Source organism: Centroberyx gerrardi, chromosome 11 (assembly GCF_048128805.1).
Source record: "Centroberyx gerrardi isolate f3 chromosome 11, fCenGer3.hap1.cur.20231027, whole genome shotgun sequence".
NCBI classification, from domain to species: Eukaryota; Metazoa; Chordata; class Actinopteri; order Beryciformes; family Berycidae; genus Centroberyx; species Centroberyx gerrardi.
Genome location: NC_136007.1, coordinates 8,646,195 through 8,669,713, shown reverse-complemented (window position 1 = coordinate 8,669,713; position 23,519 = coordinate 8,646,195). Strand labels below are relative to the sequence as shown.

Below are 23,519 nucleotides of genomic sequence, written 5' to 3'. Positions count from 1 at the left end.
CAGTTTTTAAAGTCAGAAATCTCAGCACCTGGCAAAGTAATCGTTGACTCATTGGTATTAATGAATAACCATATCTTCCCCCCTGGTCATTTGTGCTGTGGGGCAGTAGACTCAACAATGAACATACTCCTGAAATAATAAAAAAAGGTGTTGCATTGCAAGTAGCAGAGTACTTGCAGTGCAACACCTTTTTTTGAATTTCACAGTAAAGTTTCGGTCCAACTGGACCTTCGCCAGACCTTCGTCATTGATGAGTCTGCTGCTTTTCTCCGACGCACCTGCACAAACGTTTTTGGATGTGCAAGTTTACCACTTGGGACAGTAAAAATCTTACCTATTGCCCCTTACCAAATCCTCAAATAGTTACCTTTTACTGAGAAGGTTTGTCATTTTCAACTATGTCATTCCACAGCTTTTCTTTCACCCGTAAGTAAGTCATCATATTGCCAGCACAATTCACAAGTGACGTCACTGAGAAACTATTGTATCAATGGTGTTTTGAAACCGATGAGCTGGTATGAATAATACCAACTGAGCCGGCTGGTATTTTCAGCAGGGGCATTCCCCCTGCTGGTGTTTCGCCGCTGCTGTGCCGCTCAGCTGCTTCCTGCTGCGTTGATAGCCTGTGGGTGGGCTGTCAGTGGTGAGGCAGATGTAGATAAACCCAGCTGGAGAGATTACAAGCCAATCTCTTATCTCCTGTTAGGTTTGGCATTAAGGTATGAAACTACCCCGAGGCTTTGGTATCTCTCACAGAGAGAGAGAGAGTGTTTGTGGCTGTTTGGAAAGGACTAAACCTCGCACACGCTTCACCTTGAAAAGAGATTATACACGTTTTATATGCAGTTGTTTGTAGCATTCCATGAAGTTGTGTTTCTTAATCTTCTTAAAAAAATCAATAATTCCTCGATATTGACCTTGTGTAAATTTACAGAACCTGCCTTGACTTTTGAGGGCACAAAGGCTGTATTTTTCCCTTCCCTTCACTTAATTTACCGGACTATGATGAGAGACAAGGTAGCGGTTTGACATCAGGCGTCATCTCAGATGTCTGGCCGGAATAGTGACATATAGTTGAGTCATCCAGCTTCTCTCTCTTCCCTTTCCTCTCTTCCTCTTTCCCGTCTCTCTGTCTTATCCTCCTCCCCTTTCTCCCTTCTGCCCGGGTCATCTCTCGTTCAGTGACGTGACGCTGTCTTCACGGTGACAGCCATGTGTTGCAGGAGGGGTTGAAATGAACAGAGACGGGCTGGTAACAAGTGACAGATGAAGTGTCCCTGCTCACAGCCAAAACAAAAAAATTCAGAGCCAGACAGGAAGTGTTATTCATCACATCCTGTCAGAGTAGCCAGTCCAAGCAGCTGATGCTTAAATTGAACCTCAGCAACATGGTTTTGTGTGTGATCACTGGCCACAGGATAGAGTTGATTCACAGAGACAAGTACTTTCTGACGTCAGTCTAAAGTCTACGTTTATTTAGGGGATTTGTGTTCTTTCTGACCTAATTGATTAGCGGTTTATGTTTTAAATCCACTTATTTTGTAGTCGGATAAGGTATTATAATTTTGTTTTCTTCCATTTAACAACCAAAATACAGACCAAGTTATATTGAGCAGACAGTGATCTTGACAACAAGGGGAAAAAACAGACGATGTCTCGATGCTAACTCACATTCCTTCACCTTTTAAAAGCAGGGCTTATGTTACATTAACTGGCCCAGTAATGCCTCCCCTTCCTTCTTAGATTGAAGTGGTTACCTGTTGATGAAGGTGATAAACACAAATAGCATAGTATTAACTCCACCACATCAAATACAGACTTGGGAACAAGGCCGGCATCATGGCTGAAACTGCGTTTACTTCTCTCTAATTACCGATACCTTGCTTGTCTGGCAGTACAGTGCAAACCTCCTGACTCTGAGGCTGCTTGACAGAGAGCCAGAGGATATTTCTGCTGCTTCACACCCACCGAAATTTCTTTCCTCTAACCATGGTTTATATGTGGCTGCTCACCCTAAATAGCATAAGGGAGAGTTGTATCCATTTATGTGTATTGGTGAATGACTAAGCTGTCTATGGAGAGGCAGGCACAACACCCCGTTCCCTGCATTTATCCATGCATGTAGGCAATAGCAAGTATGCGTATAAGTATAATAAGCAAGCTAGAAACAAATTGAACATGAATTCATTTGCATCTTAACATAGAAAACTGGTGTTTTGTCCCTGCGTTTCATCCTGACAACCTCCAAATAAACATCTACAACAAATTGACTAATGGGTTGCTTCAGAAAGACGGAAAGTGCAGAGATTTTTTGCCATGGGGTCATCCTAGTGGCTTTGTAATTGTATTTCCATGCCACCAAGAGCAGTTTCCATGCTGTACACGTGTCCACTCAACTTCACACAAACCCAGTCTCCCAGCTTTCTCAGTCTCGTTTGAGTACAAAAACTCTTATTACTGTAGCGTAAAGTTGTGTAAAATCCAGTACTTTGTTACTTGCTTCTTCAGAGTCGCACAGCTGTCACATATTTTCCATGTGCAGTAATCAAATAACAAAGGAGGGGTGCACAATGTTTTGCTGTGAGCAATAGGGCTGCCTGTTGTGAGCATTTCACAAAACAGCAAAAATGTGCTCATTTGCTACTAGTGCACAGTAAGTTGGGCATTTTCGCAATAAAGTGCCTCTACATCCTTATTCGTGCATTTTGTTCTGGGGGTAACTTCCCATAACATGTGTTATTACTTAGGAAATGTTGAATGAACGATAGATATACTTTGCTAAAGCACCATGGACTGGTTACGGTATATGTGTTAGGGGTCGTTTTAGAAGAGATTTAGAAGTTGGACTAAAGACGTGTGTGGAATACTATGAAAGGAAACAATATAATAGTCCAAAATAATCCATTGTTAGAAAATGTAGAGTCATCTTAACATTTTTTCAACCAAACTGTTCAATGCAGTGAAATGAACTTTGTTTTAGTTCTTTCCATACAACCATATGATCTGCGTTGGAGATGCTAGCCTTTATGATTCAGTGAAATGAAAACAAAAGACAAACATTCAGAAAGTTTATGTCACCAGAACGCTCAGTTTCACTCTTTCCCTATTCGTGTCTTTTTGTTTATGACTGTTGAGAATGGATGTGGTTTCTAGGCAGTATGTCCCAGACTCACACCATGCCAACAGTGAAATGGGAGATCTTTTTTCTCTTTACCATTTTTTTCTTGTCTTTTCTCATTTTTTTTTTTATTTGAAGACTTTCTTTACAAACAAAAAAAATGACAGCTGCTCTGAAATAATGATTATTGGCATCTCAAAGTAAAACTCACTATTGGATATTATCCAAGTTGTTAGCTATTGTTTATCTATTTACTTACAAAACAGCAACAAATATAGAGTAACAAACATCAGGTAACATTTTTTTCACCCAAAAAATTAATATATAGCATTTTGGATTGAAACCCTTCAATTCTCCTCAGTAGAATAATCAGTAGTTTGGAGTCTGTGTGCTGAGAGAGCAAATAGCTGGGAAGGCAGACAGGGAGTCAGGAAATGCATGTCTAAACCCAGTCTCCTCCCTGGGATGTTGATCCATGCAGCTCAACAGGCCGCATGCTCCCAGTGAGTCTTGTTAACAGCTCATGATGAGGAGAGGGCACACAATGCCACGGCCCTGTACAACTCAATATTTACAGCATAGCATTAGAAAAGCCAGCGTTAGCAGTTCTGTAGGATGCTGTAAGACGCTTTGGCAAAAAGCACCCACCAAATGATAGATGTTAAAGGCATACTGAGCAGGATTTTCCCCCTTGAAATAGCATAGACTCATCCAAAAATGAGCCTACTCAATCATTACTTATGGCCCATTGGTAGTCTAGTGTGACAGTGTGTGTGTCTGCAGAGACTCTGCCTTCTGCTTGGATTTTCTTATTTCTGAATGTTTGGGACGTTTCTGGGTGTCAACCTTTTGGCAGTGGGTGTATCCGACTGCAACCAAAACCACCGCTGAATCGTTTTATATCTAAAAGCCACGCTGGCTGTGGTAGCGGTCCCAAACTCTACCTACCTGTCCAACAGAAAACAGGCCAACTCTGCATCGCCCTTCATCCCCATCCTCTCCTTCAATACTCGCCAATGGGTGAAAGCCAACCCCAGATTCAGTTTCACCTCGCTAGCAACAGCGTTCAGGGGCGTGCGCTTTGCATCTTGTTGAGCTAGGGAGGAATACACTTTTTAGCAGTTTCTGGCAGCAGGGTGGCACAGTGCACAGCAGGGAGACGAGCCTTCAGCTGGAGGAACCAGGTTTTAAGCCCCTTTGTCGACAAGCCTCCATCCTGCTGAAGTGTCCTTGAGGAGACACTGACTCCCTGCCAGCCCCACGGGTGCTGTTGTATAGCCAACCCTCCCTCTCCACTCTGACCTCCCTGGAGGGGGTTAAGGGAGAAAAGAATGTCCCTACAGGGAGTTATAAAATATCACATTATCTAGACTATATCTAGACCCAGTTTTAGCGTCCCAGCGTCCATTGCAGACAACACTTCATGATCAGTGTTTTTACAGTGGATGGTTCTAGGGAGGAAATTATATACAAATTTTCTCCATGATCGTGTAAAGTTTTTGTGGGACTGCTAAACTGTTTGAGCACACTCTAATGTAGATGTCATGGAGATTGAAATTAAAGGAATACACCAAGTTTTTGGGAGAGTGATGCGTTGGTCAACTTGCCTGTTAATTGAGGAGATTGCAGATGCCAAAATCATCCATGTGTCCTCGGTAGATCATTTGCTCCAGTGCTCCATGCTAACACTTTAGCATATACACTATGTTGAGTGATTGTGTGTGGCTAGCATTATCCGAAGTAAGAAGACTGACCCTTTTAGTAATAAAGAGTTGAGTGTTTTTTTTTATTAAATGATCTGTGGATTTATACATTTTAAAAATAAAATATCATTGACTCAATATGGCTGATGTAGCCAGGTTTATTTTTGGAACTGTTTCACATGAGTTACCGCTTACTCATCACCGGGTGCTCAGTGATTTTTAACTGTATAAATTCTCCCCTCACCCACCACATTCACTTCCAAAGTAGTCTCTGTTAGTTCAAAGCACGATTTTATTTTTGCATCACATTTTGTGTAAATTTTACCTAATTTGTATCCTACACAAAACCACCAGACAGGAGCGACCGACCTGCCAGGGACACATGGATGATTTTGGTGTTTAAGTTCTCACTGCTTAACGCGTGAGTCGACCAACGGGCCAATCTCCCACAAACTTGGCATATTCCTTTAAGAAGAGAGTCGTCCACATCATATAGGAATGTACAGTAGCCTGAGTGGAAGAATCAGAAGCCTATCAAGATATAGACACTGAAGTCGCACAGAGAGCAGCCATTGTTCCGGAGCCTTTCATATTGAGTCTGATGCCTCTCACATCCTCTTCATAAGGCCTTTGTTCAAAGGCTGGTTGATGTGGTTACAGAGGATATGGACTAGACAAATAATAGCCTGTTGGAAAATTACATTAGTCTCTGACCCAGCAAGCATTTGTCAAATGAAATGACAGCATACAGTATGACTGGATGTACTTGTCATGTGACAGTGGAAAGTTCTGTTCCTGCGATGTCACTCCAGCCGGATAGAACCACTCTTACAGATATTGATATGTATTCCTGTTTGTAGAATATAATGGCCTGTGTTTGTGGATGGGAATATAGTCAGTCGGCCACAAAATAAGTTAAATTTCCGTATGTTTTTAACTAAGATAAGATCAAACTTTAATGATCCAGATGGAAACACCATATTCACGTTAAAGTGACAATGTGCATGGTGCGTGTGCATTGTTAGATAGAGGTAGTGTACGTACAGGAAAAACACCCAGAGATATGTTCAGATTAATGTAGAGAATGCACAGACTTACTGCCCTTAAGTACTATTTGATTTTGTCTGTTATTTTTCAATTAAGAAGTAAGGAAAAAATGCTTTTGTGAACATAAAATAGCTATTTACTAATACTTTGGATATATTCATGCAACATTCAGCTTCGTGTTCATCAGAGTGTCTCTTTGGTGTGAAGAGAAGGTTTTTCATGGCAGAGCGTCTCTGAGGAACGCCTGGAAAAACTGACTGCTGGCATGAAGAAAGTGTGAGCAGCAGTTCCAGCTGCTAAGGAGTTTTTTTTTATGAACGTATAGTTTACTTGTTTTAGTGTTATTATCACAAATATTTGCATGTATGATTATTTTTTCTCAAACTAACTAGTTAGTCGTTAATGGGGTTAAGTTATTGCCAACCGACAAAGAAAACATCCTTATTTATTTAGCATTTTCAAAAGCTAGGTGTCCCCAAACTTTTGACAGGCAGTGTTTGTACAGATAAACAGCGCAGTAAATAACTGACACTCTGGTCTCCCAGTAGACTGAATTGAGATGTTTCTGGCAACTTTATTGCGATGCGATCAGTGTGTGGTGTCAACAAATGTTTACATGAATCGGTTATGATGCTAATCTGTATAATGCTAACGCAGCGCGCATTTCCTTCCAACTGAGAGGAACGCAGCAGGGGATCGTTAAGCAAACATACTTCACTATAGCCTACAATAGGCACATGAAGCTCGGCTGTGCTCCGCCTCAGCCTGTCATCCGCCCGCCTGGGAAGCATGAATATTTGATGGTGGGTACATGATGTAACCGGCTGCCTGAAGAGACATCTTTACTCCATCCTCGTGTGAGTGGCTCTGATTACAGAGTAGATACAGGGTTTAGAGTAGAGATGGTAAAAAGGACACAGAGGCTGGGTGTGTCTCGCTCACGCATGGGAACAATTACAGCGTGTGGGGTATTGGCTCTTTCTCTCTGTTTGTCTCTCTCTCTCTCTCTCTCCCTCCCTCTCTCTCTCTCCCCCTCTCTCTCTCCGTCTCTCTCTCTAGCTCTTAACATGGAAGCTCTGTCTCTATGATGAGGCATCGGACTCTTTAGCCAGACAGATAAATGTCACGTCGGTTTTAGGGCTTTTCTTTTCTGAATCCCCTCTCTTCATGTCTGTGTGGAACTAAAGAAAGAGGGCTGAAAGACTTATATACCTGTTTTTCTTCAGCTCTTCTCTTTATTCTTCTCCTTATGTTGTGATAGAGGAAAGAGGGTTCAGGACTCTCTTTTCTGCGTATCTTCTCATTGTTTTGTTGCTTTGTTTAACAGAGAAAATGGTGGTTCTAACTGTATGATGTAGAGCTTTCGCAGTCAGAGCCAATCAGAAGTCAAGCACTTTGGTCAAACGTGTTTTGTGTTTAAAGTGCTATATAAAATCAATTGACACTTACATTTAACCCTGACCATAATCGGTTTGATAGTCATGCCTGACAGCTGATCTGGGGCCTCATATATATAAAAGATTCCTCTGCACAAATGTTATTCTCACAACCAAAACCAAGCCAAAGTTATGATTTATGAAAAGTGGTTACTGTGATTTTCTCCAGTTTCCTGAGATGTATCAAAAACTAATGTCAAAACTCATTTCTGTCATCACCCAAGGTATGAAGAGTATAGATGTTATGATTTGTTGTTTCATCATATTTTCATATATATTTTTTTTGATAAATGAGGCCCAGGTGTTTTAGCTATACTTTCCTGTAAGAATCAGTTCTCCACTGTAGGCTTATCGCGATGGACTGCTTGTTCTTGTTGTTTGGCCAGCTCTGCTCATTTTTAAAGAGGAGAGGAATACTTAATCAGCGGTCCTTTGAGATGGGAGTGTAGGTTTATTTAGTCAAACATCTGTCACAAATTGGATTTAGATACAAAGACCAGTTTCATATTTGGTACATTTCATGTCATGCTTGGTGATTTGTTGAACTCACAAAGGCTCTTCAGAGGTTTCGGAGATTAGGTTATCGATTAAGTGAGACATGTTGAACTCCCATGTATGTGAAATGATGCTGTTACATAAAATGATCAAATAGACACTGGGGATTTAGAAGCATTAGTTGTGAGCATGAGTTATTGGAGAAACAAGGTGGAGTGGAGAAAAAGAGCAGAGTCCAGGATAGTATAACATCCACAAGACCCTCTGGCTCTGCAAGAAACAGCCAATAGCTAGCCTGATATTCAGACTGAATGGCCATTTCATTACCACTCCATTCTTCAGCCTGAGATTGCCTTCTCGTTAGCCGTTTTCTGTGTGTGTGTGTGTGTGTGTGTGTGTGTGTGTGTGTGTGTGTGTGTGTGTGTGTGTGTGTGTGTGTGTGTGTGTGTGTGTGTGTGTGTGTGTGTGTGTGTGTGTGGGGGGGTTGATTTTCCCCTAACCAATCACTAGTGACTGAAGTATCCGGCCGCTCTGACGTTACTTCAGTCCGACACTGATGCTGCGCAGCCAGTTAGCCTCTACATCCATGGTTAGCCAGTGGATTTACCAACTTTACCAAGAATGTCGGTCGATTTTGACAAAATATATATAGTTTTTGCAAAGACAATATGTTAATATAACGTGTAACAATATGTTAAGGGAGTTATTTCAACAAATCCATTCTGCCAAAACGGTAATGAAAAACCGTTTCACGAACAGTTCAAACTTTAGTCCCGTCCGCAAAGGCGCTGATTGGCTCGATTGTTTCTCCGAGCGAGAACAAACCGTTGACTAGAGCAGTGATTCTCAACCTTTTTCATATCAAGGACCCCTAATTTAGTCCACATTAGGGCCACGGACCTCCATTTGATGAGATTTTGTCTCTCGGACCCAAATCTGAGAATATTTTTTATTGTTAGATATGATTTTGTCCAAAAGAGAGAGATAACAGTGAAACTATGATCAAAATATTAATTCTCTAACTTATTGTAAATTAAATAATGGTGAAGTTTAACAATTCATCAATTTGCTGGGGACCCCCTGGAACCCCCTCAAGGACCCCTGGTGGTCCCCGGACCCACGTTGAGAACCACTGGACTAGAGCAACAACAAACTCTCTGAATTGCTCAACAAAATCTGAAAAGTGGGCGGGATTCAGGAATCTGGAACCAGGCTAGCCGATAGTAGAATTTACACACATCTTTACAGCTAAAGACGTGCAGATCTGAAGATTCCTTTGTACATCGTTGTTCACCTGTAAAACACATGTCTTCCTACATCCTTGAACATCTGTCATGTTTTTCACACCGGGGTCAGATAGTATTTGCAAATAACTTTTAGCGGCAGTGCCAGTCAGCCTGGAGTACCAGATGGATGAGGTTTACCACATCAGTACAGTTCAGAAAGTGTCAAGTAAATTGCTAATTCTAAAAAAAAGAACTATACTAAATTGACTTGTGGCTGTCTAAACTTTCTGCTGCTCACTGTTCTATAGCAAACACCACCTCTCTCCACCTGAGTATCCTAAAACAAACCATAAACTAGTTTTTGAAAATACCGCTTGGCACAGGTCTGGGTCTTTCCCACACCCTCTCTCTCACCTCACCTCGGCTCACACCTCTCCCCTCCTTTCTCTGCTGGTTTTGGCTCAATCCAACATCGGACTGTTATTGTTTCTTTCAGATTTGCCGACGGACATTTTCTGACAGCTTTACTCTCCTGCATTTGTACAGCTGGTGTGCATGGAGGTGCTTTAATTCTGCTTACCTAAGAAACTATAGGCATATGATGACATTGAAATAAAGTACACTACCAGTCAAAAGTTTGGACACACCACATTTTTCTTTATTTTCCACATTTTAGAATAATAGTAAAGACATCAAAACTATGGAATAACACAAATGGAATTATGCAGTGTTAAAAGTGTTAAAAAAAACAAAACTATCTTATATTTTAGATTCTTTAAAGTAGCCGTCCTTTGCCTTGATGGAAAGGCAAAGGCTTTGGAAAGAAATTCATACATAGGCATCAACTTCACTATTTATATTTGTCTAAGAAACAAATTTCAAGCATTTAAGCATAAGCCTTTAGATTAAAATGGCTTTAAGATAATGAAGAACATAGTACATTCAATCGGGTGTGTCCAAACTTTTGACTGGTAGTGTATATAGCAAGAATCTGAACTGTGAACTTACTTATAATTAGAAGTTCATATGAACTACTGAGAGATTTCAGTGAACGTGATGTCTGGTTGAGCAGATGGAATGCAACAGCCTGTTTGTTGTTTATAGTTCACATTTTATGATTCACAAATTTGGATTGGAATTCAGCAGTAGGTGGACCACCAGTGGGCAGATCACCGATTTCCTGTTTTGAATGAATACCTGTCAATCATGTTTTATGAGGGCAGCAAGCTGGATGCTTCATATCCTCAACTATGAAATGAATGAATATGAGAACACCACATCAAATAGACAATCCCCCATACTGACCACATCATAAGCCTGCATTTTCCTTTGACATTTGATGGTGGAAGAGAGAAAATACACACACGCACACACACACACACACTGAGCTATGAATTCAACCATCTTGTACAGAGAGTAGACGTACCACTACTCATGTACATAAAAACTAGGACTGTATATTCCTAGTTGTACATTGCCAGTCCTGCATATTCCCGCATTCCTCTACAATCAGACCTAGGAGTGAATCACACATACCAGTCCAGGTTCACAGATTTTTAATGGGGAAGGGAATGAAAAACATTCCTGGTTTATCAAGAAGACGGCAGGGCAATTTGTTTTGACCCTCAGATGCCTCCATGGAGCTCAGCCCTGATAGATACCGTTTTATCAGGCTCACATTGCACATAACACAGCCAGAGAAGGGTATTACTTTCATCACATGCTCTTTCACAGTGTTCTGTTAACTGTCTTAATCCTTGGCTAAGTGGGCTCTTAGCTGTGAGCTGAGGATGACACATTCCAGCATTATCCAAGCCTGAATTTAGTTCAAGGATAACTAACCCTTCTTTCGAGCACCTCCAACTAGCCCTAAACAAATATCAAAGCAAGGAATCTCTGTCTGTATGTATGTGTGTGTGTGTGTGTGTGTGTGTGTCCTTCGCATATCTCGAGAACCGTTCGTTAGATCTACTTCACACTTGGCGGGTGTATTGCTGGGGACCCAAGGAAGTGCAGTGTTGGATTTGGTGCAATTTGGATACGCGACACGTTCAATACTAATAAACTTTGAATGAAGAAGCGAACAGCGCTCTGTGCAGCAGCGGGGCGAACGGGCACTGCACTAGTAACTTAAAGAATGAATGTCTAGTGTGAAAAGCACTATAGGGGGTTCATCCATCAAACACTTCCCTGACTTCCCCTAACAATATTCCTCTGTAGTGGAATAAAATTAGCTTTGAAATGTGAGAGTCTTCCCTTTGTGTTTTTGGAGTATTTGATTCTACACTCAGGGTGCAATATCAAAGAAATTTCCAGGCTCTCCTTTCTCAAAACATTACAAGTATTTTTCAAGTCTTCTGGCAGGAGGTTTCATGCGGTTTTTCCTCAAGTACCATACAGGGATCCGTAAGCGAAGACAAAGTGCAGATCTGCTGTCAGAAAAGTGCTTGCAGGCAGCAACAAACCTCCTGCGTTTTGTTGTGCTTAGCATGTAATGGTCTGCTCAGCTGGACTAAGAGTGACGCAACGCTTTTGAGTGCAGTGTGTCTGTGCTGAGAGAGAGAGAGAGAGGGAAGAGGTGATGAGAGAGCGAGAGAGAGAGAGAGAGAGACATGGTGAGAGAGGTGAAGAGAAAGATGAAGAATGAGAAGAGAAAGTGCAAGAGAGAGTTCATTGGTCGACACGGCCAGGTGTCATTTTATTGGCCTCCAGCTGCTTGGTGTATGCAGCTGGAGCCTGGAAACACACAGACACACACACAGACACACACACACACACACAAACACGTACACAGGCATATGTGTGCAAGCACACACAGATTTCATCAGATTGAACTGAAAGTGGCCAAGATGATGGAACATAACCTACAGTGCAATATGAAAGAGAGAGACGGGTAGAGAGAAAAAAAAGTGAGAGATGTCAAGAGAGAGAGAGAGAGACCAAACAACTGTATAGATAGATAGAGACAGAGAGACAGAGAGTGAGGGAGAGAGAAAGATAGAGAAAGATAAAGTGAGATCCAGAGAAATGGAGATTGAGAGAAAGAGAGAGAGAGACAAGGGAACCGCTGCTCTCTGGCCTATTAAAATTGGAGAAATGTTCCACTATGTCAGTGTTGCCTTGCTGCTAACAGCCCCGTAGCAGCAGCAGAGACAGCAGCATGTGTACTGGAAAGGAAAAACCATACCATCTGCTCAGTACATTCCTAATCATTGGCAGGCCTTCCTTTATTGGCCGAATTCCTTTTAGGAACTGCTGATTTGTAAAAATGTGAACCCTTCCTCTCCAGCCCCAGCTCTCATGTTGCGTGTAATGGGAAGTGTGTGTTTCTGTACGTGTTCGTGTGTGTGTGTGTGTCAGTGTGTGTATAGTATTTTGTGTAGTCATTAGTTTTAATTAATCTTGGTCTTTCAGATGGAATTGCTGGATAAATTCCCGGTGGAAGGAGGCCAGAAAGATCCCAAGCGCAGGATCATTCCTTTCCTGCCAGGTAAGAGTTAAACACAGTCATCCTCAACGCCCCTCCACACACACACACACACACACACACACACACACACATATTACACACTTGGAGTAATAATCTAATTTTCATATAAATAAATGTACAATTTCCTACTCTTTATCGGCAATTGATATAAAGCAATAGTGAATGATCTTATAGCCAGTTCATTAAAGCTTTTGCATTTGCTGTCCTAAACACTGGCCGTTAGATAGGTCTTTCCTGGGAGCAATCCTCTGGCTCACGGGAAGTGATGCATTTCAGTTTTCTGTCAGCAGCAACAGCAATTTGTCTGGGATAAATAGAAGAAGAACTGGGTAGTTAGCATGAGCAGTGATAGCCACCATGGCTGAAGAGACAAAGAAAAGAGCGCTACCTACAGAAACTCAAACTTCATAACCAAAAAATCCAAGGAAAAAGACGTCACAGTACCGAACACACTGTTTGATTGACAAGTGATCTCTTGCTAAATGTGTTCCCAAAAAAAACAACAACAAAAGAAAACGAGGAACTGGAGGATTACCACTTTAATCGCTCATTGTCCCTCCGTTTGATTTCTCTATCGCAAACACCTACACACACCGGGTTAAAATATAGACACAGACAGCAATGACTCAGTGACAGACTGTGAATGGAGCAGAGGTAGGCAGTAATGAAGCGACCAAAATAACCTACTGCAACCACACTTTCTCATAACCTCACTGTTTCTGTGGATCAAGCATGATTATGTTTTTCCATCTGCATTTTAAACATTTAGCTGACTCTCTAATTCAGACCAACTTAGAGTGAGTGAGAAGGTAGGAGTTAATTTTACAGCACATATGGCTGTTGATAGGCACATTGGATAGCAGTTTGGCATTTATTTTTCCTTGCACATTTGCATATTTGTTAATTTAATTGTTCAGTGTTGTGTTAATGTTTTATCTAAATCTTCATTTAAAGAGTTATGTATCCCAGAGTTTAAAAGAATGTCATTATTATGGGTTGCAATGTAGAGTTCTAGTGTCATATGGCCAAAAATGCAGTTTCAAAGGCCTTTCCATTCTGGCAAAAATAAAACTCTGGGGGAAACACTGAATACTTGTAATTTTGTGGCATGGAAATGGTCAAGATTAAAGATTCAATATTGGCACAAAATATCAGCTTTCGGTGACTTCAGTCTAAAAATATTTGTTGGCCTTCAGTTGAACTGTAGCATGGTTGGAATCTGCAAACTTTTGTTAGGAGTCAGTTTCTCTCACCATCTTCTCGTCTAAAATCTGACCAGAGGAGTTTAAGATTGCTGCTTTTTAGGAGTTTCCAATACTCTCCTGCAAGTACAAGTGGCAGTGGAGTTTATTTTGACTAAGGGCTTTGGGCGTTTTTGGACTAACTTTCGAAATAGAGCGATTGAGTCCCTGGTGAAAGTAATCCTTTATGAGTGTTTGGGAGAAAGCCTCACCCCAAAGACCCCACCCACCTCTCCCCTGCTGGGCGTAGGACGGGTGGGGGATAGGATTTTTCTGAGGCGAGCTGGAGGTCTGGAACTCATTGAGGGGATAGACACACACACACACACACACACACACACACCTACACTGTTTGATGAACTCAGACTGGAGGAGAAAAAGAGAGAGAGAGAGATAGGAAAACAATGGAGGCCATTCTTACTACCTCTTATTCGCCCTCTCAGAGGGAGAAGGGGGGTTCATTTTAATTTAAATGGAAACACAGTCAGACAAACCAAACCTGACCACGGATACTGTTACACATGCTCACCCACATTTAACTCTCTCTGCTTCCTTCCTGCCTTTACTGTTCGGCTTGGAAATTTATAGATTTTCTCTTGCATTGCTGTCCACTTCCCATTAGGGATCTCTCTCTTCCTATCTCTCTGTCTGTCTGTCTGTCTGTCTCTCTCGCTCTCTCTCTCTCTTCCTATCTCTCTCTCTCTCTCTCTCTCCCTCTCTCTCACAGTCTTTCAGTGTGGTTGTTAGATACATTCACTCCTGCTGTTTTCAGTTACAGTGTTTTATTTTCCCTTTCCTTCTTCCCCCCCCCCCCCTGAATGAAAGACACTGAACTGACATTTGTTCAGGTGGTTTTTATTTAACTCCTACCTCTCTGTCCCCCCTCAGATCTCTCTCTCCCTCCACCCACTCATCTGTCAGGAAGCGACAGGAAACACATTCTCTAGCTGTTTGACATCCTGCTCTGTAGGGTTTTTCTTGAGGTTTCCAGTATCTAAAATACATATCCAATAGTAGCATACAGCCATCCTTGACTTGCAGGATACATTTAACTCGCTCGTGATGCCAGTCTCTCTTTATGCCTGCTAGCAATACAAAGTTATTAATCCATGCCATACCAAAGTCTGGTTGACGTGTAAAAGCTGATGTGTGTGCAACAGTATGGCAGGTTTAAATAATATAAAATAGATCACTGAATGAAGGTGCAGTGATTTATCTCAACTCAGCAGGTGAAAGTGGATGTCAACCCAAAGAAGGCACTGGACCTCACAGATCACTGGTTATAATATCATTTAATAGGTGCAAGCACTGATGTTTCGATGCGACTGCGTCGTCCTCAGGCAATTTTTGACTTGTGTGGAAACATAAGTGCTTGCTCCTATTAAATTATATTATAACCAGTGATCTGTGTGCTCCATGCAGTGCCTTCTTTGGCTTGATATCCAGAGACTTTCACCTACAATCTAAAATAGATGTCAAGATTTGGTTGACCAGTGATCTAAAAATATGTGGCTTGAACAGAAAACTAAAACTGGGAATCAGTGTTATTCCTACTAGCATATTGTTCCCACTTAGACCTTGCCTGTCTGCGGTACAAGCTGGTGTTAATTTGGAGTCACCTTCGGTCTGAGCGGTGATTTAGGATCTGTCACTGTAAAGGGGTTAGAGAAGTGGGCTGGTGACCCAAAGGTTGCCGGTTCAAATCCCCGGACCGGCTGGGAACATCTGGACAGATAGTGAATGAGAGACCCTTCCCCCTCCCTCCTGCAAGGCACTTAACCCTCAAACTGCTCCGGTGGACCTGCTGAGAGACCAGCAGCAGAAGACTGGTTCTACTGGGCAGCTCCCAGGACTGAATATGTGGAACTGTATGAATGTGAAGCAGGGCATTTTTGGAAAAGATTATGCATGCTCAATCCCTGGATAAATTAAGGTTTAAAACATTTTTTAGATGATCAACCATGACTAATCCCAGATCAGATCAGGCACTTCTGTGAGAAGGTTGAAGTAACGTGGGTCTGATTTTCACAGGAAGTTTCCTGGCACCCGAGACCATATGGTGGTAAAAATGCGTTACTGACGGAGCAAAAATTTGGTCTGAGACCAGACTAACAAGGCACGGAAGTGGTTTTCCCTTCACAGCTTGGTTTGTTCAAGGCCCCAAACTGTTTTTACTCCTCTGGTATCTTCACATCAGCAAAGCGGTCTGTCTGTGTGTACACTGCAGAATGTCTACTGCATTTTTTTTTGCCAAATTTACTCACCAGAGGCCAAGCTATCATATTCTGTCCATCCTTGACCTTTAACAAGAGCTTTCCAAAGTTCCAAAACATGCCCATTCTTGACTTCTTCATTATCATTCTTTCCTGTATGATTATGTTGTTTTTTTTCTTGGTTCAAGATTACACATGTCTGTTGGGCATTTCTCATCTGAATACCTCACACGATGCTGTGTTTTTACATACCATACATAACCTTTAGGAAAAAGTGATGAATTTGATCTATTCGCCCCAGAACCCTGAACGCTGCATTTTAATGCGTAGTGTCAGTAGGTCACCCTTTGAAAAGCCGTTGATGTGCTCTTGACCAATAATCTAAACCCCAGGTTGTTAAACTATGAGTGAGAACCCAAGGTGGAATGTGGGTCTGTTTCCTTTGGGCCCCCAGCATGATAAAAGACGTGATATGCTTTCATGAACTTGGGTCCCAGAAAGAGACTATAAATTTGTAATCCCTTAAATGATAGATCTTCATACTGTATTCAGCCTTACAAATCAGGGCTTAGAAAGTATTTCTGTGGAGCCGAATAACTTGCATTCCCCTGTTGAAGGCCTCTGTGAAGGGCAAAACGAGACAAAATAACACTTAAAACGACCTTGTTGCTCATGCCCCATTCCCGTCACGTTCATGTCTTGTCTCAATGCATTACTCCCCTCAGGTTGCAGAGAGAGAAGCAATCATTGCTCTTTTCTGCTTGAGTGCGGTGTGCCAGTAGCATACCTGTCTTTTACAGCGGCTTATGAAGTCGTGTCTGCTCTTAGTCAGCAACTTACACAAGAACGCAGTAATTACAACACACACACAAACACAAACACACCTCATTGTTTCACCCTGTAACTTAGCAGCTCCACATACACGCCTTTGTTCGCCGCATTAAGCAAAAGTTTTAGCCAGCCAAAATTCCCAGAAGAGCGAGAATAGGGTCAGAGACAGGAGGAATTTACATCTGGTTCATCCAGTGACATACAGACTAAGGGGTGAATAGGAGGCAGCGCTAAGAGCAACTTTCTGTGTGTTCTCAGTTTGTCTGACTGTATTTCCATTTAACACACTCCTCTTTCTTCCTGAGAGGTGAGGAAGAACGACCTGTGTGTTCCCTCTCTCTCTCTCTCTCTCTCTGTCTCTTTATCCCTCTCTCTCTCCGTCTCCCTCCCTCACTCACTCTCCCCAGGAAACAAAAGTTGTTTGATACCCCTGGTCACTGCTGGCTCTCAGATTTACCATAAAGCCTGTCCTGACTAATCCTTGGCTCCAAGGCAGCGGTTTTCCTTCTCCCCCCCACTCCCCAAACAAGCCCTTTTCATCGGCTGCACCCATGGTCTGCCGTGCATACAGAGTGGGCAGTGTTGAGTCAACGCTTTTCTTCTGACCCCCCGAGAGCTTTGGAAAACTGTCAAGAAAGCTTTCTATTTGAGAAGTGACGAGGGACGGAGAGAAAGAAAAAAGAGAGAGAGACAGAGGAGAAGGAAGTGGACGAGGAGGAGGAGACTTGACTTTCAGCTAACTCTTTAGTCTTAGATGCTGTCCAGACACAGCGTCTGCTTTCGGTTTCTCTGGCAACATGTCGCCAAAACGGTTTGTCACTGTCATTGATGTTACATATTCTTCTTACTTGGTCAAATTGTTAGCTGTTAGCTTGTCGGCTAGCTAACGCTATAGGTGACTTTAGCCGGTTAAAAGGGATAGTTATAGGCTACAAGTTACACAATTAGACCAGGTTGTTTTGGAGATAAATCATAAACAAAATGGATTAACTGATCCGTACATAAAACAAATTATTCGCACTCTTCTCGTTAGTCACATGGAAAAGAGAGATGAGGGGGTGCCTCAAGGGAGGAAATGTAAATTAATGTTATTTCCTCTGGTTTCTGCCTCTCTCCGTTTTCCCCACCCACCTGAGTCAGCTAGCAGACCGCGGCCGGGGCAGAGATGAGATGGTTGGATACTGTATGGAGGCGGAGGGGTTGAAGGTTGGGTGTTGGTGGTTGCGGTTATTGTGTAAAGTGTGTGAGATCTGAACCTGTCCAGTCGACACAGACACATAGGAGTATACACTTTGTACACATTCGGTCTCTCTTCTCTCTGGTTGTCTCTCTCTTCCCCCTCTGTCTATATTTTTTTTAGAGATTTTGCAACACAGCTAGTTGACATCACAAGACAGTAAAACTTGATAAACATTCATAGACACTGATATTACAACATAATCATAAGTCTCTATGTGTCTATCATCTTTCACTATCAGTTTGTCTGTATGTCACTCGCTCACACACACACACACACACACACACTTACACACAAACAAAACAGACATCTGCGGTTTTGAGCTCTGTGGCTTAAGGAAGCAGAAAAGCCATTTCAGGCAACATGGGTAAATAAGGCGGACCTGGAGGGGGTCGACTTCTCAATGGCGATCTCCTGTGCGATAGATTCATGTTTCACCGAGTCTGCCTTAAATTCTCTCTCTAAACAAATACCACGAGCCCTTGATGGAGGTGATACAGTCACTCCTAAAACTGTGCCCCCTTTTTTGTACTCAGGATCTTTTTACAGTCTTGACTTGATGCCCAGTTCACATGCGTGCATTAGAGCTGTCTCAGTGAATTTACTGGAGAACCCTCACCAGTTAAAATGGAGAAGAAAATAGATGTTGGCTCTCGAATTTCCTGCATACCCTAAAAGTTAGAAGAGTGTTTTAAGAGGCCTATTTGTAGCCATTTCTTGTTATTGTTATGGCGACCCCGGCTCCTCCGTGCCTGTGGTTATTTGCGACTGGAGATAAGAATAGGGGAGTAGCATTTAAGATGTCACGCAGACGTAATTTGCTTTCCCGAAATCATTTATTCATGAGTTAGAAAGGCCAGCCATTCACCTAGCTCTTAACCCACCTCATTGTGCTGTCAAAGAGTTATTGATGACGCTACTGTATTGCGTCTGCATGCTAATGGACTAACTATGTTTTCTAAAGCCAGTATGGCCTTATTGTCCTTCACTGGATTTGTAACTTTTTAAAAGTTAGTAAGTTGCTTTGGATAAGAAATTAAAATCTATTACTGATACTTAGGTAGCTGTTTATTTGAAGTGTTACTCACAAGGAAATACATGACTGAAAATTTTAATATTTCATACAATTCAATACGCCATAGTCAAAATTCATACTGCAGTCAGGCTGATCAATCAAGCACCTTAAAATAACTTCACTTGGTGATAAGTGATAAGACAGTTTGTGTAAATTTGTTTCCTTTGTCCAAATGTGTAGGCTGTGCTACACTTATTTTTAGGAACCTTGTATGTACATATACCTTTTTTAAAATGTTATTCTGCTGATCTTTTAATTCATTTTAGTTATGTTTCTGTACTTTGTCTTGTCCACTTGTCCAAATGTGCTCTTTTTATGGATTCAAAAAATTCTGCTCTGTTTCAGTTTACTTTACTGCAAGCATGAATTAATAGTCAAAGACAAGGCTCTATGAACACATTATCTGCACATTATGAAAGCATTGGCAAAAAATTTCCCTGAAAATAATCTTAATTGACAACTGAAACTGATTAAAAGTTGGACTTCTCTGTACCGCCGGTCTCTAACACCGTTGTTCCTGATTTGTTCCAGGGAAAATCCTGTTCAGAAGGAGCCACATCAGAGATGTGGCCATGAAACGCCTGAGGCCCATCAACGAGTACTGCAGGGTGAGTAGACTGACCTACATGTGGCCTCAACCTGGAAAACTGTAACTGGTGTTTTAGACGGATCCAGGGAAGTTAAATACGTCCGCAACACAAACTGCTAAATTCAAGGTAGAAAGTGCAGTCCAATGGAAAAGAAAAAAATGTATCCCGCCCATGTTCCAACTTAGTGTTCAGGAAAATGGAAAAGAATCTTTTTATGTGCTCTGTGTTTATTTAAGCATTATGAGGAACTCTCTGTTTCTTTGGGCACATGCTATGTTACATTGAGAGTGACCAGACCATCTGGTTTCAAGACAATTTGTGGCTGAACTGACCATTTCCCATGATGATTTTATTGTCCCAAATTTGCCCAATTTGTAAACATTACCTTCTCCTCTCAGATGTCCCAGCTGTCAAACAGATAGACAGTCAGTTTAGCCGTTTAAAATTTCGCACACCCACGGATATAACGGGGTCACATCCATTAAAATTAAGCATGGACACATTTTAAGATTTCCATAACAAACAGATTTTTAGAATCACAGTGTTCCGGGAACAGCAGTATGAATAATGTTATTGCCCCAGCCTTCTAAATTGAAGCAGCGTGGTGTGTGTGGCATAATGAGTAAGGAGGCCGTGCTACAACTGGAAGTCCCGTTTGGGACTGGACGCTGGAACTGGAAGCCTTTGTGGCAGCAGGCGTCCAAACTGCTGAAGTGTCCTTGAGCAAGCTGTGGTGTCTCTTCTGCTGCAGGAGACAAGTGACAACAGAATTTCCCTCTAGGGATCAATAGAGTATCACAAAATAATCTTGTTCTGTGCATCTGTCTTAGCCAGTTCTAGGCAGTTGCTTGTTTTGTGTAGCTCAATAGGAAGAGGATGAACCTGTTGCCACCAAGTCTAGTGGTTTATTCCCCCATGGGGCTGCCCATGCTATAAATGCATACGTTTGTTTTTTATATGTTTGAGCCCGCCAGCCACCTGTTTTGAGGCCTTGTGGGAGACAGGAGCGGTTTCAACTCATTTCTGCCTCACCAGACCCAGTAATGTGTGACGGTGCCATTCTCACTCTGTCTCAGTCCAAATGGCCTGAAAAGGCTGGAAATGGCTTTTCGGTGCGCGGTAAGCAAAAAGTGGGTTGAACTTCCGGTCTGTCAAAAATGATGGAAATGTGACAGAGACGGACGCGTCATCAACCCTGCGCGGACAATGGACAGCTCTCATTGGAAATTAATTGAAATGAGCAGAGACGGACAGACACAACGGATCAGTGTGGCCGCACCTTAAGGCCCTTCACCGAGCATTCACCAAGTGTGTTTAACATAACATAAGATGACAGACTGCAGGGATTCCCCTTTTAAAGGGAGTTTGGAGGTGTGCTCTGATGTGTTGGTGTTATCTGTTTCACTATTAGAAATGCCACCGCCGTGCCACTTTACATCTGCTAAGTAACGGATAATGTACAGCCTGTAAATTATCTGGCTTATTACACGGCTGCTTACCAAAGACATTCATCATTTGAGACAGAATATTGATTTAAAATGCTTTTATTACAAGCTAAAGTAATTTACAACCCTCCTCCAAAAATAATAGCTCAGCAGGACTGCAACCATAGAAACAACTGTAACATCCATAGACTAGACTGTAGCAGAACTGTAACCATAGCAACGTAAACAAACCCCGTAAGATTGCCTTTCAGCCTCTAACCAACAATGAAAAAGTTTAATTCTCTCTAAATAAATTAAAAGTAATAGGGGTAAAAATCTTTCATGTTTCTAACTTAGGTTAGCCGGTGTAAGAGGTGTCGATACTTAATTTGATGAAAAATGAACAAAACAAGCCAGATTCTTGGAGCCTGTGGAGTGATATAAGATGTGAAACAGCGGTCTGGTATTCAGAAATAACAGGGGGAGGATGAGTTGGTATCTTGTGTTGTGGTTTTAACTATCTGGTTGTCAGGGATCCTGGCCAAAGGGAAAGAGCTAGCTGGCGCTGAGCTTGCTCCAGTCAGCACATCTACAGCCCATGTTGCTGTTTAGTTTTTAATAGGCTTGCCTTAGGGCCTCTAAACCATACACACGTCTTTCGGTCTTTCTGAGGGGGGGGAAATTTGAGGATGTTTTTGCAAGGTAGTTCTGACCTCGGCCTTAGTCATGCCTTCTTCCATATTCAACAATATTTTTTTGTCACGGAGCAGCTGCTCTTATACAAAACGACCCGCAGAAAAAAGCCTCGTTAAACCATCACCGTACAAATTACTGTCATCGCAAAGTAAAGCGCTTCTGATGTGGTGCTGATGGGCTTTTTGTCACTTCTTCCCTCCTCAATGAAAACAACAGATCTCAAGGCCTGTTTGCCAGTTAGTGAAGACTGTGTTTATGTATAGTAAACAGTGGTGAGGACTGGTGGGGGGTGGCGAATGCATGGCTCTGCTTCATCAAGAGTGTCGTTTGGGGTTAAAGGAATGTACAGCTGGAAGAGGCAACATCTTTTACCACTTATGTGAAAAATAGGAGTGTGGGGGGGGGTGGGGGGGTGGGGCATGTTGCGGGTTTGTGTCTGTGTGGGTGTGGATGTTTATGGGAAGGAATAGTTTTGCCTTTCAATGGAAGTCAATGGGATTACTGCAGTCACAGTTGTTATTGTGGAAGAGTCTGAAAGGTTGTTCTCATTTAATTGATAATTTGAGTATTGTTCATCCACACATTAGCAACAGGGTGATAGCTGTCGGGAATCATCCACCTCTGTATTCAAATAGAATTAATATTTTTGTTATTAGCATGATAAAGCCACTGATACATGTCATGCACTGTCTTTGTATGAGACAAGATGTCATGTCAAACTGCATCACAAAACCTGGCAGTTTAATGTTACACAGTCAGATTTTGTTGTCATTTAACCTGTATTTATTACATCGTATCGCAGTTGTATCGAATTGTGAAGCCCATATCGCATATCAAATCATATCGTGAGATAAACAAATCGTCCCGTATAAAGAATTCAAAGAATATGACTTGAGACCTTTTCTGAATCATTAAAGTTTACCCTTCAATACACCTGGTCCACCAAGCAGAGCCTATTTCAATAAAATTGGGCTGGCGTCGGCATCTAAGTCAAAATTTTGTTATTGTTACGATACTAGTGGCAGGTGAGCGTACCATTCACCACTCACGGAAGACATCCAGTTGATTGACAGGTCAACTGACCACCCTGGGGTCAGATGAAACCTTCCTCCCTCACCCTATTTCCTTAATTCTCTTATCAACTCCCCTCGCCCTGAGGTTCAAAGGCCTGTCTGGGTGATGAGTTTCCACCACCTTCATACGCAGTCAGCTTGACAAGGTGAAACCGGAGAGCCATTACGGTTCTTTTTCATGTTTTTCTCGAGAGAAGAGCTGTGTCAGCCCTTCTGTCGTACAGCTGAAGCCTCAACCTGACTCATATGGAATTCCCCCGGTTGTGAAATTTTATGTTATTGTTCAAGTCGGGAAACGCAGTCGAAAAAAAAAAAGAAGAAAACTGGGATTATGTGCATAAACCAAGTGTAAGAGTGCTGAGCTAGGATCACCAGTCAAGTCATGCAACTTAATGAAGGGCATCACTTCAAAAAGCTGTGTATCCATTTTGGAAAAACAACATTTCCACCTGATATTAATCAGTCAATATTCAAAAACGCAGATGATTTTATCCTCATAAAGATACCTATTTTGTAAACAAAGGAAGCCTAACTTTATTAATACGTCATAATGTGCTTTATTCTCAAGCCAACAACATTTTTTTTTTGTAAGAAAAGGCTTCTATATTTTGGAATGAGAGGCAA

The 23,519-nt window shown here is 42.0% G+C and overlaps 1 protein-coding gene across 3 annotated transcripts in view; it reads left to right on the top strand.

Moving 5' to 3' along the window:
- The window catches only part of sh3pxd2b (SH3 and PX domains 2B), a 50,452-nt gene that overhangs the window by 5,583 nt on the left and 21,350 nt on the right, over nt 1-23,519 (top strand). For all 3 annotated transcript variants that reach the window (XM_078286860.1, XM_071916314.2, XM_078286859.1), the window contains exons 3-4: nt 12,440-12,515; nt 19,644-19,720. In XM_078286860.1, coding sequence (XP_078142986.1) covers nt 12,440-12,515; nt 19,644-19,720 — 153 coding nt within the window. The remainder of the gene's footprint in view (nt 1-12,439; nt 12,516-19,643; nt 19,721-23,519) is intronic.